We start from the raw sequence: 21,118 nt of genomic DNA, 5'->3' as shown, positions 1-21,118 counted from the left end.
GTTATTGCTCCCCACCCTCCTTACTCGCCAGAGTTACCCCCCCCCTGTAATTTCGCTTTGTTTCGCAAATTTAAAATGAAACTGAAGGGACGATGTTTTGAAACAATGTCTGACATCCAAAGGGAATCTCACAAGCGATACTCGACAGCATTAAGGAAAATGACTTCCACGGTGCTTTTGAAGCATGGGAAAAAATGGTGGGATCACTGTGTACATTCCCAAGGAGACTCGTTTGAAGGAGATGGCAGCCAAAATTGAATAAGTTAAGAAGCCAGCATTTCTTTTTTGACCTGGTCAGGGAACTTTCCAATAGCACCTCATAAATAAAATTACATTGGGATAATACTCGTATTGACAGAAAGGAAGGATTCAACCTCAGTGAGGCATAGGATTCTAAAACCAGATTATTAAAGCACTCCAACACACATAGATCAGGAAGATCTCAAGAAGACACAAAGAAGAATATGCTACAAAGGAAACAAAGTGATTTACAGCAGGAGGACCAGGTTAACCAATATGGTGATAGGTCTTATGATATTGTTACATAAGTAATAAATATTTATGTGGAATAAATAAATAAAATCATTACATTCAGATTCTATAAAGAAATGTGACATCACACTTCTTTTAGTTACAGTCATGGTGCTGCATGGTTAAAAGGCATGATTACTTTATCTAAGCTGTGTATGGTTTCATAATAGTAATGTACAGTTGTTGTAGATTGCTTTACGCATTAAACCATAGGCTTATATGGTTTCCTATCAACAAAGGATAGAAGGATTTAATATTGTGGATAAGATTTATTTTGTTTGGTCTTCAATATTTTCAGTTTTCAGAGGTTGATTGATGAATTGCAGAAATGTGTGAAGACCAAACCAAACAACTTCCATCTGGAGAAAGGCAGTTACTGCCTGGGGAAGTTCCCAGAAGATGGAATGTAAGTTAAACTCCTTTTTTTTACCATTCAAGATCGCTGTAAATATGAGTCACTGTGGAATGTGTTCAACTTTTTATGTGCTGGTTTTGTTCTAAGTTCTTGTTCTGCCATTTACCTTAATTAAAATGCAGTTTTTGAACTTCTAGCATGCTGAATGTTGAAAAATAAATTATGTTCATACAGAGTCCTATTGTCTGAGGTTAATTGGGACTAAAAGATCGCCAGTTAAAGCAAATCCCCTTGAAGCGGGGAATTTCCGCCTGTAAGAAATAATGTAAATGGGGGTTAGTAAGGACCAGAACATCTGAGGGTATCATGAGTAGTCTGTAACCAGAGAAGTTAGCATCATATTTCGCAATACATCTATCCTTGCCTCTAAGACCCAATACATGGATTGCATCATTAGGAAGGACATTGTGATTGAGCTCCGTCCAAACAGTATGGACAGAGAGGTGGGTTTTTGTCTCAGCAAGCCTTGGAAACTTGTCATCTGCTCCCTCAAGAAACCTCCTGAACATGATGCCACATCTACAAGGCTACACAGGTCAATGCATGCCCGGCAGCTTAGCCCCAGGGCTACTGGGTCAGTTCTTACTTGGTAGCCCTGGATCCCCCCCTGACAACGATCTAATACTGGCTCTGACCTGCTCTCTGCTCCTGCTACCTGCTCACCCATCTCCCCAGACCCTTCCCCTCTCCTCTATTGATTTCCCATGTGGCCCACTCTCCCTCCCTCCCTGTTCTTATATAGTTGGGTGTTTTTGACTGGTGACTCAGTCTGCAGCCACCTGCTCACCCTGGTTAAGCTCTCATGGATTCTTCTTCCCTGAAGATGGAGGCGAAATGTCAGTTCACACGAAATCTACATGGCGCCACATCCCAGAAGACAGCAATCTTAACCATAAATGAATTTTTCCATATATCCCATAAACTTTTTCCACAAATTTTATTGAAATTTGAAATGACAGACTGCTACCAAAAGTTATTGGACATTTCCAATTGTCATTCACATTAATCCATAACAAAGCCTAGTTTACTTAAGGTGTCCATAAATGGTTGCATAAGCCACTTACAGTGGGAGATGTAGAAGATGGTCCTAGTCTCGTACTGTCTACAAAATGTTGTCACGATTTAGTGACCAGAAAGGGTGTTTGGATTGATTTATTGAATGCTTATACCTCGTAACTACAGGTGCCTATAACAGTTCCATGGATCTACACACACTACAGACTACTCCAAACATTAAAGCTTCTCTATCTTCACCGTGCATTGCTAGGTAACAACCCGCAGCAGTTTGGTGCTGACATCTTCACTAGGTGGTGGATAACTCACAACTGACTGGCCTCTTCCGTTGATCTTCATTATAGTACCCTGGGTCAGACTGAATAGGGAACAGTGGCTCCAACAGCTCTTTTGTTGTTGCATGTTTGTGCTTTGCCTAGCAATGGATGACATCTCTTGTTAAACTATTCGGTCATGTCACAGTATTATCAGTTGCAGAACTGAAGCCATCCAATATTCTTGTTGAAGATTTTATTCTATATATCAAATTATGTTTTGTGAGTAATAAGTTCCATGCTTTAGTAATTATCTGTAATGGCTTCTAATGCCCTCGCTGTATACATTTTTGTTGACATAATGGACATTGTCCAATGAAAACACTCCCATTGTGAAACTAGACCATTGTCACACTTCAAGAACCATGTTTATAACTGTGTTAATCATGTGCAGGTGGTACAGAGCACAGGTTGACCAACTGGTGGAAGATGACCATGCATCTTTGTTCTTTGTAGACCATGGTGATAAAGCACGTGTCAGTATAAGTGATATTGCTCCCATCACAGAGATGCTGATTAAAAAACTACCATTCCAAGTGAGTACTGGATTTGTAATTAAATACTGTTTGTCACAAATTCCTCATTTGTGGACATAGGCTTCAGCATGTGAATATTCATATTTTTGTTAACATTTTTATGGTCTTTTTCAAACATGTGAGAAGTTATTTGAAGCAATATTTATTCTTTTCAAATGTCACATTTTATATGAAGTCCAAATATAATTTTGATTGGTTTCATGGTGCCTACGAACTTCTATTCATAATGCTCACGTCTCTGTCTTTGTTTCTTAATTTATTGTTAATGATGCTTTTTGAAGTGTGTATGTTATATATTATTGAAAGGCATGATGTTTGTGATTGAACAGCTGGAGGAAGTGGTCAGGGCTTCTTGAAAGGAATTGTCCCAGAATTTGATTTCAAGACTTCCAAGTTGTACAGCAGAAGTACTAACACACCTCTGCAGTGTTCATTACAGTGCTGTGAAGGATAGGAATAGCTCATAAAAGAGAGCATGTGTGTGTATATAGGAACATGGGAGTGCATGCACAGATCAGTTTGTGCACATTCCCTGGCACAGCTACAGCTGTGTCAGGCTCCATGATCCACAAGGAATCTGTCTTCTGTGAAAAGTTTTCCTTTAAATTTAAATACTTTAAGATATAACATGGCTGTTCAAGAAACTGTATTTCTTGTTATTCTTTTCCAGGCCATAGAATGTTCCTTAGCTGGTATTAAACCACCAGATGGAGGCACGTGGTCTGCAGAAGCAACAGATGTGATGTATGAGTTTTGCGATAACTCTTATGGTCTTTATGTTAAAGTATGTAACATGTATTCATATTGGTATTACATACAGTACAGTCATATAGTTCTACACATTGAAACAATCAGTGGTAAACCTTCTCCAGTTCATGTGCCAAATTAAAAGACAAGCTTCAAAAGTTCATTATGCATGAAGTAAATTTAGAAACCATATTTATTCAACTGAGCCATGTAATAAATCAGGTACTTAAACAGTGACCAGTCATTGGAGAATGTGGGGTTTATTTTTGGGCAGCTTCATGTGAAATTCATGACAGATGAAATGGCACAGTGGTGCAGGGTTTCTCAAGTCTCCTTGGTTTTCTTCTGTTGAGCTACATTACTCTGTACTGATCTGTCATCACTCCCCTAAGGTGTGCGATATCCCTGATCAGGCAGCACATTTTTGTAACCTTAATCTTAGATGGGATCTGAAAAAATGATACCAAAACATGTCTATGATAAACCCTTCATGATCAGATTTCCTGATAGAAGTGAATGGAAAGAGGGGTTTCGACCAGATGGGGGGGAGGGCTAATCTGGTATACAGATGGTTCCAAGACAAATAAAGGCACTGGAGCTGGGGCGTATTATGATGGAACAGGGCAGAAACATAGTTTCTGCCATGGTCAATATACAACAGTATTCCAGACAGAAGTGTATGCCATTAAGGCATGCACAGTTGAGAATTTAGATAGAAACTATAAAAATAGGAATATCTATATTCTATCAGATAGTCAAACTGCAATCAAAGCACTTGGTACACACCAAGTAACTTCAAAATTAGTCTGGGACTGCCACCAATCCCTCACACAATTGGCCAGACATTACAGAGTTCAACTGATATGGGTGCCAGGCCAAGAGAATATTGCTGGGAATGAAACTGTAGATCAGCTGGCAAGAACAGTATCTGAACATCCACTCATAGGACCTGAACCAGCTTGCGGCATCTCAGTTGGAGTTGCCAAGAAAGCGATCAGTGACTGGACAAATAGAAATCACAAAAAACACTGGGGATCCACAACTGGACTCAAACAGGCAAGAGGATTTATATCAGGACCCTCTGTTAAAAGAACAAAGGACCTTTTTAAATTAAACAGAGATCAATTAAGATGGGTGGTAGGATTACTTACAGGACACTGCCACCTAAAAGGGCACCTTTCCAAACTGGGACTGACAGATCACCCAACCTGTGAAAGGTGCATACAGGAAGATGAATCAGCCACACACATCTTATGTGATTGTGAGGCCATAGCTTACATAAGATTTCGTCACCTGGGTCAGTTCTTCATGGAACCAAGTGACTTTTATGACACCCTCATAAACNTGATACCCCCATAAATAAAGTCCTACATTTCATTCAAAGTGTAGGATTAATGAAGGGTTAATCCAAAGGGGAAGCACAATAGATCATTGAAGGTTGTGGTGCAAGGACTGGATTTTATGGCCCACCCCTCATACTCATACTCATACTCAAAGTTAGTCTTGTGGCTATGGCTCTGACTTCGCACCTGGCTGGTTACAGAGTAAGGAAGTTAGTTCTATTCAAATATAAGGTAGTCTTCCATCCCCATTGAATTATTTCTCTTAGGTACAATTCTTCAGTGAAGTGTAACATATTGTCCTTATAGTGGCATATTTTAGACCAGAGAATACTTTTATGTTCAAGCTTGCACCTAGTCACTGCTCTTTGTTTTACTTCTGTCACTGCTCATTGGCCTGTGAAGTACTGTGTTTATGGAACATCACACAATTATTTGTTTCACTATCTTACCACATAACTGTTAATTTAAAATTTGCATCATGAACAGTTTATGATAATTAAGGAGTCTGAATATCAGGTTTTCCTTACTTCCATGAGGTCTCCTGTATTTAGATCAGATATGTTTATTAAACTTTTGCTTACTAGTTACTCTAAACCACAAAGTGTCACTGCACTTCACAAAGTAATCAACATTTAACTGTGGCGTTGAAGTACTGACATGAAATTTTTCTGAAAACTATTAACATCATTCTGGTTGTCATAGCAATCACATGGGGCATATGGATTCACATGTTGTGGATGTTTCATCTCTATGAAATGTACTGGTACCTTAAATGGAGAGCCATGGCGTAGAAACATGGCACTAAATAAACTGTGTGAGAGTAACTGTAGCAGTAACACAATCTAATAATTACTACTTTTGAAATATTTTTTTTTCATATGACAGTATTATCCTCCATGGATATGTGAGTTTTGATATCCTTACCTGAAGCCAGCAAATAAGACATTCTGAGAAAATCAACTTGACGCACCTTATTCATTAGTTACATACTAATCTCTTAGCTTTATTTCAGAATGGTTGTGACAGCTTTCCTGCCTTGAAGGCAATGTCTGTCAGGGTGCTTGTCTGAAAATCTAAGAATGAATTTCTGGCTTCTTATGAATATGAAACTTATCATCAGTCAGCATTTTCTTTGTTGCTTCACTCTACCTACTCACTCCACCAGACTGTTGCAAAAGGTAAAAAGGTAAAATTGTTCCTGTGCTTTACTAATTAAGCACTACACTACGAAGGCATATTCCACCAGACTTTTGTATGTATATTAATTTATCTTAACTTAGTCTTAACAGTGATCATCCATTGTCTAACATGTTTCTAGTTACTGCAATAATAGCGAAGAATGAAAAGACGTTTTTATACAGTGATGCACATTGGTGAGTAGTGGTGGTGGTGGTGGTGTCAGTGGCGACGGCTGCAATGACGACTTTCCAGATATGTGCTATATTTTGTTTGAACCGCTATGAGAAATTATTTTGACAGATCTGTGAGGTTATGAATGCCTCTGTAGATGATGTCACACTTTCGTGATGGTTTAATACTCTTTCCCTGGTAGTAAAATGGCTGGTGCATGAAGCTGACCACTCAACTCCATCTAGTGCTGAAGTCAACAGTGGTGGAGCTATACCCCAGTCCCCCATGTCTTCATGGCATAGTGCTTAATTAATGAAGCACAGGGACAACTTTACTTAATACTAATGGAGGTTATGCTTTGTGTGGTGGCACTGCTGTCAGTATTGTTAATTTGTTGGCATGCCTTACTTTCAAGGAAAAGTAAGAGCAGTGAGGATTTCTGAAATGTTGACAATATAGCCCACATGTGCATGATGCCATGATTCAAGAATAGGCTCAACATCAGTTATAAATGTCTGTGTGTATATTGCATTCTGTTTGATTCCCTAATAAGATCTTATTTATTTTTAATTCCTTTTGATAGGTTTGTGAGCTGATGACAGCTGCAGTGTGCACTGGGGGAAGCAAGTACAAGGTTATGCTTGTAGATAACACAAGCACTAACGTGGATGTATATTTGAACAGTGTTTTACTTGAAAAGAACTTGGCTTTACCAGACAATATAGAACAGATTTTGGAAACGTTGGATCCAGTAGGTCTAGAGGGTGGTGACACAAGTGAGGAAAGTGATGTGGAGCCTGAGGAAACTCGCATTGTTGAACTTTCTGATATTAGTGTTCCTCAGCATTCCCAAGTGAATGCAGCTTCAGCATCAGCAGCAGATTCCATTTCAGATGATGAAGAATATGATATTTTGGTTGATGATCCTCTGGAATTCTTAATGGAGATGATGAGAGTAAGTACATACATAGTTTGGTACTCTATTTTAGAAAGAACATACACTCTTGCATACTTCCTGGTGCTGCAGTTTGTATTCTTGAAGCTCCAATTGTATAGTTAAAAGCAGATGTGTGGGTCTGTCTCACTCAAAAAACACCACTTTAAAAACCATTTCTTTATTATATTTACCCTGTTAAATAATTACATGTGTTGTCAGGGGTGAGGTTAGGCTTTAGAGTATGTGGGTGCAGACAGTATGTGGACAAAGTAAAGGGCATAAAATTCGTTTCCCTCCCATGTTTGTTTTATAATGAATGTTTTGAAACATACTCAGCCTTGAAGAAAACAGTCTTCTGGGATTTGGCACCGTGTATATGTGGTGTTAACCGACGTTTCGGAGGAACGTATCGCCTCCATCTTCAGGGTAGAAGAAAAAATATAAGAAATCTGCAAAGGGATGAGACCGTGAGAACCGGTAAAAGCAGACTGTGTGGAAATATACACAGCTATGTGAGAGCAGAGAGGGTAGGGGGGAAGGGCAAGTATACAAGTGAAAGCAGTAGTGTGGGAGGGGTAGGGGAAGGGAGCTGGGACAAGTGTGTTTTTGTGTAGGGGAGAGAAAGGCAAGGTTAAAAAGGCTGGGCACTAATCCGTAAGCTGAGGGGGTTGGGGGTGGTTGTTATGTTGGTTGGTCATGGCCTGTGTGGCCTTCTGGATCTGGCGTCATATCCCGGTGGGGATTTTCTAAGAGAACAGATGAGAGGTTTCCAAGACTTGCTGAGACAAAAATGAACAGAGACTTGTCTCAGCAAGTCTTGGAAACCTCTCATCTGTTCTCTTAGAAAACCCCCACCGGGATATGACGCCAGATTTTATTTTTTTTTTTTTATTTTATTTGGAGCTAAGCATTAGCATGGCTAAATCTTTAATATCATGTCACAACAACATTAACACCATTCGTGTAGCACACTGAAAATATGTATATATTGTGATTGTAATGTAAGATAAAATATTAACAACATTGTAACCCAATGAAGTTTTTTCACTTGTACACATTTTTGCAAATAGTTTTTTAATAAACTTTTCATCTAATAGCTAATTATATATGATTCTTTTCCTGTTGTTGTATGCTGTGGAAATCATGAAGTGAAATATGGATAATTTGATCGGTGGCCATGTTATAATGGAATGAGTGTGATGGAACCATTGCCAGTTTTGAAGATTGTTATCCATCATGTAGGAAAATATGATATGGTTACATAATATTTATATATTTGTTGTTATTACCAACGTATCACTTTCCCCCAAAAATAAATCTGATATGGACTAGAAAGCTGATGTGTGGAGCATAACAGAAGTTGATGTGTTCCTCAGGGCAACAAGAAGTGTGAACCTTCCCTGCCTGCAGTGCCTGCATTGCCCTCTCCATCTTCATTGCCTTCATCAGATGACCACAACCTTGAAGGGGCTAGTGCTTCCTGCATTTCCCCACAGCATCTTTCATCTAATGATAAGAGTGATATAGATTGTATACCTCCTTTAGTAAGCACAGCAAGAACACCACAGGTGTTGTGGCATCAGGACGAATGTATCATTTACATCAAGATCATGCTCACAGGTGTGCAGAAATACTACATTGGATGGGATGTGATGCATTTACAATTCAGGTATGAACATTTTGGAAAAATGAGATATACATTTGAAACTTAGGTTGAAAAAGTTCAAGGGAACAAAGAGATATGAGGTTTTGGCATAGATGGTAGGATATTATTAGCAGTTTGAAAACCATTCACATTTTAAGAACATAATTTTTACAAAATGAAATAATAACTTGTAATTTATAATACTAAAACATAACCTTGATTTTCTTAAAACTGTATGGTTTGTAAATAGATGGTTTTTTGCTGCTAATTAAAGTAAAGCAGTGGTGCTTTTCACTTATATGTAGCAGTCGCCCACTTCAAATCTTGGCCAGAATTCTACCTTACCAGAAAGGCTTCCTACAGTTTTCCTCATACTTCCCATTAAAATTCTGGAATAGTACTTCTAGATAAGTATCTATCATTCAACATCAACACTATCATTCCTCATAGTATTTGGCTCTAAATGATTGCTGCAGTTGATATGGTAACATGAAATAATCAGCAATCCATCCATTTTATCTGTCCTGTCTTCTAGTTCCCATAGAAAAATCTCAGATCTAGAGGTGAAGTGGACATTGTTAATGTTTGTTTTATACCAGTATCTATGTCATGTGTTGACCATATTCATAATTCTTAACTGTCTAGGCATTTAGTAATATTGGGTATGGGGAACATGAGAAATGTTTCCCGTCACCTCCTTAACCAGTCAAAGTCACCGTCCTCCTCCTGCATAATTCCCCTGATTTATCAGTCAGAAAAGCTTAAATTCCTCATGAGATAGAATTGACCTGGTGCTTTGTAAAAATAATTTATACTAAATAATATTGAATACTGTAATTTCCCTGTGGTTCTTTCTTCCTCCTCTTCCCCTAATAATGTGTTTATAATAGTAGAGGAAAGAAAGTTTTATGTAATTTTATATTAGGCATGTGTGGGAATAGGCTTTCAGTTTGAAATGGAAAAATATAAAGAATTGCAACAACAAGAATTTTTTTATTATAGTTTTGCATTACACAAGCAGTTCAGAGATACTAATCAGATGAATATAATTACATTTCTAATAACAATTTAGTAGTAATGTTACAAATGTTAAATCATTTTAACTATAATTAAATAAGGAATTATTGAACTGAGTCATAGTATAAATTTCCATTTAGTTTTGGTCACTTGGGTTCATGACAGAATGTCATGTGCAGTTTATATCTAAACATTTGACAACCATAGCTCTTCATGCATATGTATATATGAGTAGGAAGGAGAATTGCTATGCATTGCTAATTATATTGTTGGTGTAATAGTATGTGTAGCATTGTATCTATTTAATTGAGGTATTCAGTTTAGATTTTAACTATGGTCAAATTGATGTCTCTGCAATTTTATCTGTGATTGTCTTGTGATTGTTGTTTGACAAGTTTTATATTCAATGCCAGATGCACACTTATGAATACTCTGAAACGCTGATGTATGTATGTAATGTATATCCATTTGATTACCCTGATTATATGAGACACTTGTAGGAATTGTTGCTGTCAGCTTCACAAAATTAATTAATTTTGTCACTTTATTAGTTAACAAGGATTTTATTGTAATAAGGAAGGGAACTAACCTTTATGTTTCGTGACTTGCACTAATGTTTACTTGTACCTTATTTTACAGTACTCAGATGAAGAGCCAAGTCTATGAGGTGATGCTGGAGCTGTATAGTTCAGTTAATGTCTCTAGTATTAGTCATACTGCTAAGGGGTTTTTCGTACATATCAAGATGATGAAAACTGTAACTGGTAAGCTGATTTGAACATTCTTTCACATTGAACATGTGATAGGCTGGTAGTTACAAACCAAAGCTGAAATGGGTGAATTTTAAAATAATTACATAAACATAGTGGTTTTTCTATGACAGCATATTTGGCAATACTCCCGTGCCTAGTTTTAGCCTCAAGGTTGAAGCGTATAATGCACAGGCAGATGTGAGATTTGTGACAAGTTTGCTGGTTTGCATATCAGGTGTTAAAAAGCAATACATAAATCATCTTATAGTGTTTCATAATGTGTGAAAACAAGATATTGATGTTCACCATGAAAGTAAGAGAAGAATAAATTCAGGTTATGCTCTTGTTGCAGTTAGGAAACTGGTTACTTCATTTACTCTCCATTCTGCTAAAGATCAAAATGCATAAATTACTTATATGTGACTTATTTTGTGTAGTTGTGAAATGTGGTCTGTAACTGAGACAATAACATAAATTGCATGTACCTGAAACAAAAATTTGAAGGAGAAATATTAAATTTGGGAGGGATGGAATAAATATGTATTGTGATGATGATGTCATTGTTTGTGAGCAGGGCAAGACAGTCCTTTGGCATTACAGCTTCAAATAGGTCTGTTGCACCAAATCCTAATGATAATGTATTATGTAGACCCCGTTGCTGGGCAACCCATGAGATAAGCAAATATACAAGAGCTGTTGCTGAGTAATGGCTTCGTAAATAAACATGGTCCCACAGAAAGGATTGAAGTGCAACAGTGAGAAGTGGTGTTTTTAAGCAGTCCATGCCGAGATGTTTTAACCAGGACATTTAGTTGAGAGTCAATGGTTGAAGCAATGAATCAGTTGTATATTCACCAGCGGGTAAGGACTTCAGCAGAGGATGCTGTTAGGATCCATTACCAGGAAATGACTAATGAAAAGAAACATAAGTTTCACTGATCTTTAGAGTGTGTAAACCAAGGATGCTGTTATAGTTACTTGTAGTTATAAGTTGCGTGTAAGTGATCAATAAATCCAAACCCCATCTGTAGTCACTCAGACACACGACAGTATATAAGGAGCATTAATGGAATAACAGCCGCCAGTACTTGAACAGAAATTTGCCCCAGTGCTGCATTATTCACCACAAATTCCATATGAAATTCCCCAAGACTGAACCTGGGCTTCCATAGTGAGATGCCCAGAAACTATCCACTTGAACTAATGCATGTCCCGAATATTATGTAGCAAGGGACTTGGTAATTTATACAGCTCCCCTATTGTTGGGTTAGTAAAATCAAGGAGATTATGATGGGCTGGAAATGTGGCTCAGATGTGGAAAGCCTCAATTGCCAGATTTGTATGATTGGTTGGCTAGTTAGCAGATGCTTAAGACTAGAATATGTACTTGTTTCCCTTCACAGATCTGTCATATACAAATTTATACACAAAATTTGAATGATTTTAGGGCAACATTCCCCATAAGCTAAGAGAGGTAAAAGAAATACTAAATGTAGTTGAGTAGACTGATCAAGTGTTGTGTCCAGTATTTTACTGTTTTTCAATAAGGACATTGTCCATAGTGCATTAGATATTGTATGTGAAGCCAATGCAGCTCTTTTGCATGTGGTAAGTTCCAGCAAACTGGTAGCCAGTGGAGTCACATATGCATTGTTCTTTATGTAGTCCCAAAGGAAAAAATCAAGGGGAGTAAGGTCAGGCAAATGAGGTAGCCAAGTGACAGACCCAACCCTACCAGTCCATTTTCAAGGGAAATGACCATCTTAAGTCCTTCACATGTGGAGGCATTCCATGTTCTGAAGCAGCATTTTATTAGGACCATCATCTTGTAAAACAGAATCGTGGTACAGTTTCAGCTTAACTGAGTACACAATGCCAGTTGCAGTAATTTTACATCCTGTTTATTTTTTCAGTCAAATTACAGACAAGTTCAACTCTGAACTTCCTTTTATATGTTTAATTAATGCATGTGAATTCTTATTCCTTCAGCTTCTCAAATTACATTGATTTACATATGGTTTATGGCTACTGCAACGTTCATCAGCAAATGTGATAGTTCACAGGAGTGTAAAAATGGCATATGTCTCAAACTGCAAATAGTCACAGTAACAGTCCGGTGTTAATCCTAAAACATTTCTGCAGAATTCTGTGGACTTTTGGGTGCAACATGTTCAGTTATCACTGACTGGTCATTTCCAAGAACCTTTTCCTTTGCAAATGCATCCAGTCTTCTCAAGCAGTGTATACCCCTTATAAATTTATTTTTGGATTGTGGTTCCTGTCCAAAAATGGCACAAAATCTTTCACCATAACCAGTAATGTAACTTTGTAAGACATAGTACACACTTGATCTGCTCAGCTTGATATGTCATTTTGAAAACTATGTATGTAACACTGTAGGTGTCATGAATTGCAGAGTTTGATAACAGAATCCTTACAATACCTGTGTGTGCATGTTTGGCTGCACATATGTTGGAATTAGTTTTTCAGTTATTTGCACATCTCACATGTACATGCTGTATATTGCAAAGAATCCCAACTTGGTGATTGCAAGAAGTTGCTTGGAGATGTGCAGCAAGCCACTATTCTCAAAGTATCATCTAAATGTTATGAATGTGTAACAGATTTATATTAAAGTAGCAAGTTTTCAGAAACAGTAAAAGAGTACACCAGTATAGGAACTCTGAATGTGGCTAATTGCATACAAGATTTGCTTCCAGTCTGTGCATCTTTCTTCATGTGAGAACTACTTTCACTATTAAATTATCCACAAAAGAACATATTTTTAAAACTCTGCTTACAGTAATAGTGCAATGTAATTATGGCATTAACACTGAACTGAGCAGATTTATGTAGCAGTGCCACTCCAGATTTTTATTTTGCAGGTACCCGGTTCCAATCTGAGACAGGCTACTAGTTATCATATGATTTTCCTCAGTCTGTGTAGTACCATGATAGTACCTTACTGTAGGTCATGACCAATTCCTTCCAGGTGCTTTCATATACACAACTTGTATTTCCTTCTTAGCACTATACAGGGTGTCCAGATGAAAGGTATCCAAAAATAAACAAATTTATATCTCAGAAACTGTCATACATGTTTCCAGTTTATGTCATTGGAAAGGAGAACTCACCTTTGGTGAGCTCATTAACGATGTTAGCACCACAGGAACAGGTTCAATGCATGTGGCTAGCAGAGTTGTGATCTCTTATACATGTCCAGTGTCATTTTAGAACACAATATGGACGTCAACCTCCTACACAGAAAAGCATTCGGTTCTGGGACAGCAAACTGAGGATTACAGGTAAAATCTCTGGGAAAGACACGGACCTCTGAAGAAAATATCAGTCACATTAGAGAGGCATTCCAGCGAAGTCCACGCAAATCAATTCGTGCTGCTAGCTTGAAGTTACAAATTCCACATTCAACAGTGCATAATGTGCTACACAAAAGGCTCCGCCTAAGAGCATACAAGATTCGGATGGTTCATGCACTAAAACCGAGTGACCATGTAGCACACACAAACTTCTCTGTGGACATGCCAGAAAGAACTGGCGTGTCACCCAATTTCCTCCAAGTGTGCTTCTTGGACAAGGTAACATTCCATATCAGTGGAGTTGTAAACAGGTACAATTGCAGGGTTTGGGGCAGTCAAAATCCACATGTCACATGTGAGTTGGAGAGAGGCAGCCCAGAATTAAATGTGTGGGCCGGCTTAATGCACAACAAATTAATTGGACCAGTTTTCTTTTCGGAAAAACCTGTGACCAGACGTTCATACTTGGACATACCAGAGCTGTATGCACTGCACAAGTTACCACCTCAACCTATCCTCCAGTAAGATAAGGTACTGCCACATTTCTAACACCATGTTAGGAATCACCTGGACAGAGAGATGGATTGGCAGAGGTGGACCAATTGCTTGGCCTCCTAGGTTTCCAGATTTAACCCTATTGGATTTTTTCTTATGGGGTTATTGGGGTTATGTGAGGAACATTTTCTACTAAGTTAAGATCAACAACCTTCAACACCTGAAAGCCCACATAAGGGACACTGTGGCTATGGTAACACCAAACACGCTTCAAACAACATGGAACGAGGTCAAATATAATCTGGATATTTGTCGTGCCACCAAAGCAGCCCACATTGAAATTTACTGAAGAAAGTTATATATTTAGAAAAAAAATTGACAGTTCCCCTTTGTAATGGTGTAACCCATAAATGCTTTCTGATATATAATTATTTTATTTTGAATACCTTTCATCCAGATGCTCTGTATAACCTCAGCAGCTGAAACACTGTCATTAAATATCATAAGAATCACTCAGCACTCGACATACAGACAAAAATAACAAGAACAGTCTGTACACAAAACAGTGACTAGTTTTTGTCAGAGTAAGGTTACACATATTATCAGAAGCTTTTCGTCTAGTGTAGTATTCACAATTAAATACCGGAAGCTGAACAAGATCAGGACCTCAGACTAACCTGGTACAACTAGCTTGGAAATTATAGGTAGTCTGATTCATTGTTTAATCAAATTGTGTATTTCTTTCAGTCATCATATTTCTTAATGGTTATATTGAAACTCACACTTAATAGTATGTATATATCTCCTTATAAAAAGTTCAAATGGATATTTGAATTGCACTCCAGGTTTTTCCTGGCCACGCCTTCTGCAGTCACAGTGCAAACGACCATGGTTGAAGTTGGATTTAGAGAAGTACAAAGGTGACTTCGACAGTGATGAGGATAATGCAAAAACACGTTGTGAGAGAGGTAAGAAAAAACAGTAGCACATTCCTAAGGGCATATGATGCAACGTGGGAATTAAGTGTGTGACTATATGATCCTACTGCATCATCCATTAAGCTGTAAATTCTGAGTAAAGATCACAGGCAGAGATGGAAGAATAATAATATATTGTAACGTGTTTCGTTACTGAATACGCCGTAGAGATCGTTAATTGGTTTATTGAACAATCTACACGTAACGGCTACAATTACTTATCACACAGTTGCGGGGTTTCACACTTTATAACCCTAATCGCATTAATCTGTTACCACTGTTGCGGGGTTTCACGATTTATAACCCTATGCGCAAATCAGCTCACTCTGTCTTCAGTAGTCTACACGTTTACAGTAGGGGAGCTATGTATCACACAATCTCACACACATCCAGTTCTTCTTTCCGCGACGGCTGCTATACTCCAACTCGACTCGGCGACTGTTACATTACAACTGACTGGTAGCTGCTGTGCAGTGCCCTTATATAGCCGCAGTGGTGCCTGTTGCGTGCCACGTCACAGTAGGAAGCGGTTCCGCGTCACCGCGCGTTGCATAGCTGCCAGGATGCGGGACTCGGCTATCTTCGACTCTGCTCGGCACATCACCGCGGGGAGAGTGGCGGGGTGATGACTTGCCTATTACGCGAGCGCTACGTTACCGCCACGTGCCGCTGGGGAGGTAGGGGTCAGCATGTCATAATATTTACTGCCATCATTTTTATTTGTATTGTGATCATGAAAAAAATGAGCTTGAACTTGTGAAAAATTACATACTCTCAGCCCCATGATTGTGTAGATATAGTTTTTGCTATGTGGTTTGCCTTTATACATGCATGTATCAATGTGCACATCACTAGCACTTGAAGAGATGGATGGATTTTATTCATATTCGATATTTAAGATTTTTTCCATCCCGGGTCCAGTGCCTGCTGAATCTGAACTTACCAGCTCCAAAAGCAGGGGCCCTTAAAGGAGTCAATAATGCTGAATTATTCTGATTTATTTTCTTATCATGATGATAAACAGTTAAAAAAATAGTACAGTGAAACTGCAGTAAAATGAGTGTGGTTTGTAAGAACTTAATTATTATGACAGAACCATCAGTGTATGAATGTTGGAAAGCCATTGCATAAAACATGGGCTTTTTTCAAGCACTACGGCATAATAGGTGATTCCTAACTAACTGCCACTGTTTTCCTATAACTTCTTGCACCAACCATACTTGCAGTTTTGCTTCTTACGAGTATGCTTATGGCTATCAGCTTGTAACTATTGAGAAATGCTCATCATGTGTTGTCTGCTGCACCATGTGGTATCATGCCCTCTTTGACGCTCAGTTTCCCCTTTCCATGAGCTCCAATTGACTTGTGGTGGACATTGATGTCTGGCACGTGTTTATGGTTTTATGTCCATCAAGCAGCTGTTGTGTTCTTGTTGGCGGCAACTTAAAAATTATTAAAAACCCAAATCATGGGACCAAAATGGAAGATCTTAAACCTTAATTCAAAACATACATCTGTATGAAGTTGGCAGCTCTTCAAAAAGTGAAATAAGGTGTTACAGATAAACTTCTTCAATGTTCTTTATGATATTGAAGAACAAGGAAAATATACAGTATATACTAAAGCTACACAAATTAAAATCATTCCTTTCCTTCATGAATACGTCTTGTGAAATTCGTTTCGCATCTCACACTGTGTGATGAATTTAATGAAATTAGATCTCTTCTTGAACAGGAACTAGAGATGATATGGATCCTATCCACATGTCCCATAGAGAGGATTATTTTTGTTGTGAGTGTGGTAACATAAATTTATCATGACAGAAAAATGAACACTACCATAACACATTTTACATTTAAATATAATGGCCAATTCACAACCATTACTTAAATGCCTAACATCAAAAGTTGTCTGTATTCTAGTAATGGAATTTAGAACCCACGTTTAGTGCATATATGCAAGTATTGGTGCACTTTTCAAACTACTTTGTTATGTTGTCTGTTACTGAAATTTGATAAAAGTCGATGCATTTAATCCTCATAAAGGACAGCTTCTAATTAGCATTTGGTTGTTGGTACAAGAGGTAATGTATATTTAAAAAAATCTTTGCTGTTCAGTTCAGATATTGCTAATGATAAGAATGCTGAGTTTCTCTTTGTTATATTCATTGCTTGGTGATAATCATTTCAAAGAGGAAGAAGAAAAAGTGCCATATACACATTATTTAAACCTTAGTTCCAGATTTTATTGTGTGTAGATATTAAAGGATGGGCTTGTAGTCATGTTATTTAAATCATTTTAAAGTATTATGAGTATCCATTACAATAATCATTTTAAGGAATTTTATAAATTCTCATGTAGTAAGAAATTTGATGGTGGAATTTTTTGTATTTCAACCATTTTCACATAGTACGAATACCTGGAGAGAGAGCTGATGTGCTGCAGAGTTCTTTGCAACAAGCCACAATACTCTCAATTCCTCTGGTAACTTTAGCACTTCTCTCCCTTTTGGCATCATCATCATCTGTGATGCCAAGAGTAGGATTGATGTGCTTAAAAAATTCAGCAAGTTGCCTTGCTGAAAGAGTTACCGCAGGCTTTCACATCACAGGATTCATCATCATCATCATCATCATCATCATCATCAAGTTCTTTCTCCAGCCTCAGATGATCTTTCTTGATGAGTCCCTCCATGTGGGACTGAAACGGTTCTCCACACTGGCCTTGTTTGCATCAGCAGATCCAACTGTTCTGGCCATGTCAGCAATGGCATGCCTTGAATTGTGTCTCCAGCATGCTTTCCAGTTTCTCCATAATCTGCATTCTGATTTGTGTGATCTTAATACTTGTCATTCTCATTATACTTATTACAGCCTTCCTTAATTTTCTCAGCTTGTTTGCTTATGGATCTTAAAGTTCATTCAAGGATTCCCATGGCATTGGTTATGTCAATCTTGCATTCTTCATGTTCATAACTGTTAATCACGTTTTCTTAAGGGTATCAGATTTCCTTCGTTTCTTGCCATTGGTAGTATTTCACTCACTGTTTCTACACTTGCGCATATTGATGCGTTTTAACATTTAAGTTTATGGGTTAAGAAGTTAAGAAGACACAATGTTATTTGAGGTGATATGCTACTTACAACTGCAGAGAGATTGAGATGACTGACCATGCCTAAGCGAGTATGCACATGCATGTTAAGTTTTTGTGCATGCACATAACAGTATTGTTACATAATGGCTGAAAACTGGAATAGTCGAAAAAAAAGTGATAGCCAATGCTACACAGCAGCGCGGTAAACACAGTGATGAATACTCATGCAACAATGGAGGAATCTTTGGAAGTGGTATTTTCTATGCCATCCACGCCCAGAGCACAGAACTAGAGGAACCTTCATCATTAGAAGCCACTACCAAGCAATGCGTAATGAAGACATAACATATTGAGAAGTGATTTGTAGTGTGTTTAGATTGCTGAGTGTGTTATAATTATTTTTAATTACAAATCACAAGCATTCAGTAAATCCAATTATAAATTCAAACCCTGTGTCTAGTCACAAATACATAACAATATTTATTGTAGTTCTGAAATCGCCTAACGTGAGATTGTGTGTAACGAGGGATACCTATAAGTTAGGATAGATCTTAATGAAATAGGACAAGACTGGTGCAGAATAGGGTTCAGTGGTGGGTTCCTGTGAACAGTTTAATGAATGGAATGAATGAAATGCATGACCACCTACATAGTTAACTTACCAAGAAGAACTGCACTCCATAGAGAAATTCTGATGAACACATTTATGATGTAATAATTTTTAAATTTCATTCCCCTGTATTGCCACATTTTTTCAACCCTTGTATATACAGTAAAACTTGGTTATAGCAACATCGGTTTCTGCGACACCTTGTCTATTGCGTCAAATATTCAATGGTACGAACTAATTCCTCATAAAGCAACTGTTTTTATACCTTGCTTAGTACAACATGCACAAATGCATCAACCTCGTATGTAACGTCATTTTCATTCCTGAATTTCTCTGATATCGTGGGAAAGTTCGATGTGTCTGCCCACCCTCACTTTCTCTACTTGCTGACGTGACTGTCCTGGAAGAATACGACCGCGGGCTGCAAGAGGAGCGTGGGTTTTATGCGAAAACAAGGGTGTGGGGTGGGACTGCGTGAATAGTGCAAGAGGACGCGGCAGGTTGTTAACTGCATTCCTTTCCTAGAATCTCGTCTAACAGGACCTCACATTGTCTACTTACCCTATAGTGTTCCTGCCTAAACCCAGAGAAGTGCAGTAGCGAAAACATGGCAATGAAAAGGAAAGTTTTAAGCATTGAAGAGAAAGTTAAAGTGATTCGTGAAATATTGTGTGTATTGTCAGTGAAAAGCGCTGTAATATGTCTTTGATATTACACATTTGGGCAATTCCACGTTAATGTTATGTTAGTCTGTACTTAACTACGTATTTCACTAAAAAATGCAACATTTTAACTCGGTTTTTGGTAGTTTTACGTGACTAACATAAGGCTACTGTGGAAGTGCCCATTTCATTTATAACGACACTATTTTTAGGTCCCTTTGATGACGTTATAACCAAGTTCTACTGTATTATAAATTAGATTGTGGAAGGACACTTACTGACAGAAGGAATGTAAGATTACTTTATATTTAAAAAGAAATATGTGGACTCTGGAAAGGAAAGTAAGTTAAATAAGTGTCATCACAGTAACCTCACTGCCCTTCGTCTCTTTGGTGTGGATGATGTTAACGCAAGGAAAATACAGTTAAATATTTTCTGTTGTTTATTGTGATGTGTTCCAGGAAGGCAGACTTTTTTAAGTGTCTGTCACATGTTGTAACATTAGTTACAAGTATTTTATGTATAAAATTGCTTGTCATTAAAGCTTACTCTCTGTTACAGCCCTAAAAGAATTGTCCTTGTCAAATAAGGAGTCCCAGGTTCCTGCTCCAAATTTGAAAGATGAAGCAGTCATATCTAGTGTTCCTATCAGTAGCTCTGATGATGATGAGGAAGAGGAGGAGGAAGATGGGATGAATCTACAGGATGAGTCATATGACCCCTTTGATCCTCTGAGCTAAAGGCTGTTTAATCTGGACCATATTACATTCCTTTATTATGACATCTGTTTATGGTGCCACACGCTCACAATTTGTATATCAGAACTTCTTTATGTCTTAATCCTGTATGTATACTGTCAAATAAGTTGTGTTTTTATTAAAAATGATAAAAATATTTGTATGTGTTTTATATTAGCCATATGCAAGAATGACTTTCAGTTCAAAACTAGAATTGGGAAGATTTTTGATAACTGAGATGAGAAGTTTCTCCACTATATTCCAGAGCCATTCCTGTTTGGCCATGGATGGAAAAATGGAGGGAGAAAGAGAGATTTTGATGACAAGTTGATGCATGCTAGCACTGCCAGCCATTTCCATTGTGATGGACTGGTTAGTTTACATGCTACTGCACACAACCAAAGTAGTTACCTGAACATTTTTTGAAGTTCTAAAATATAAATGTTTGAATCACGATTGAGATACTTTTTCTCACTCTCAATTAGAAAATTGATGATGTCCACACGCCTGTTTTATTATCACTTGCAGTATCACAATTACTGCTTCCACTGTATCTCGGCCAAAACTAGAATGCTTTTGGCAGCAGCCTTCTGAAGACTGTATTCTTGCTGTCTTCTTCTATATC

At 37.9% G+C, this 21,118-nt stretch overlaps 1 protein-coding gene across 3 annotated transcripts in view; it reads left to right on the top strand.

The window, feature by feature from the left end:
- LOC111862260 (putative ATP-dependent RNA helicase TDRD12) overlaps positions 1–20,652 on the top strand; it is an 85,978-nt gene extending 65,326 nt beyond the window's left edge. The window contains exons 22-29 of one of the 3 annotated variants that reach the window (XM_023847500.2): positions 830–937; positions 2,669–2,810; positions 3,481–3,594; positions 6,834–7,205; positions 8,564–8,856; positions 10,489–10,613; positions 15,259–15,381; positions 20,318–20,652. In XM_023847500.2, the coding sequence (XP_023703268.1) occupies positions 830–937; positions 2,669–2,810; positions 3,481–3,594; positions 6,834–7,205; positions 8,564–8,856; positions 10,489–10,613; positions 15,259–15,381; positions 20,318–20,496 (1,456 nt within the window). In that variant the 3' untranslated portion in view covers positions 20,497–20,652. Of the gene's footprint in view, positions 1–829; positions 938–2,668; positions 2,811–3,480; positions 3,595–5,912; positions 6,079–6,833; positions 7,206–8,563; positions 8,857–10,488; positions 10,614–15,258; positions 15,382–20,317 lie in introns of those variants that run through there. The other 2 variants (XR_004512782.1, XM_023847501.2) reach the window with 2 other exon arrangements.
- The last annotated feature ends 466 nt before the right edge of the window (positions 20,653–21,118 follow it).

The sequence above is a fragment of the Cryptotermes secundus genome, unplaced genomic scaffold, assembly GCF_002891405.2.
Source record: "Cryptotermes secundus unplaced genomic scaffold, Csec_1.0 scaffold88, whole genome shotgun sequence".
NCBI classification, from domain to species: Eukaryota; Metazoa; Arthropoda; class Insecta; order Blattodea; family Kalotermitidae; genus Cryptotermes; species Cryptotermes secundus.
The sequence above is the reverse complement of the archived record's forward strand: the minus strand, read 5'-3'. Positions and strand labels throughout refer to the sequence as shown.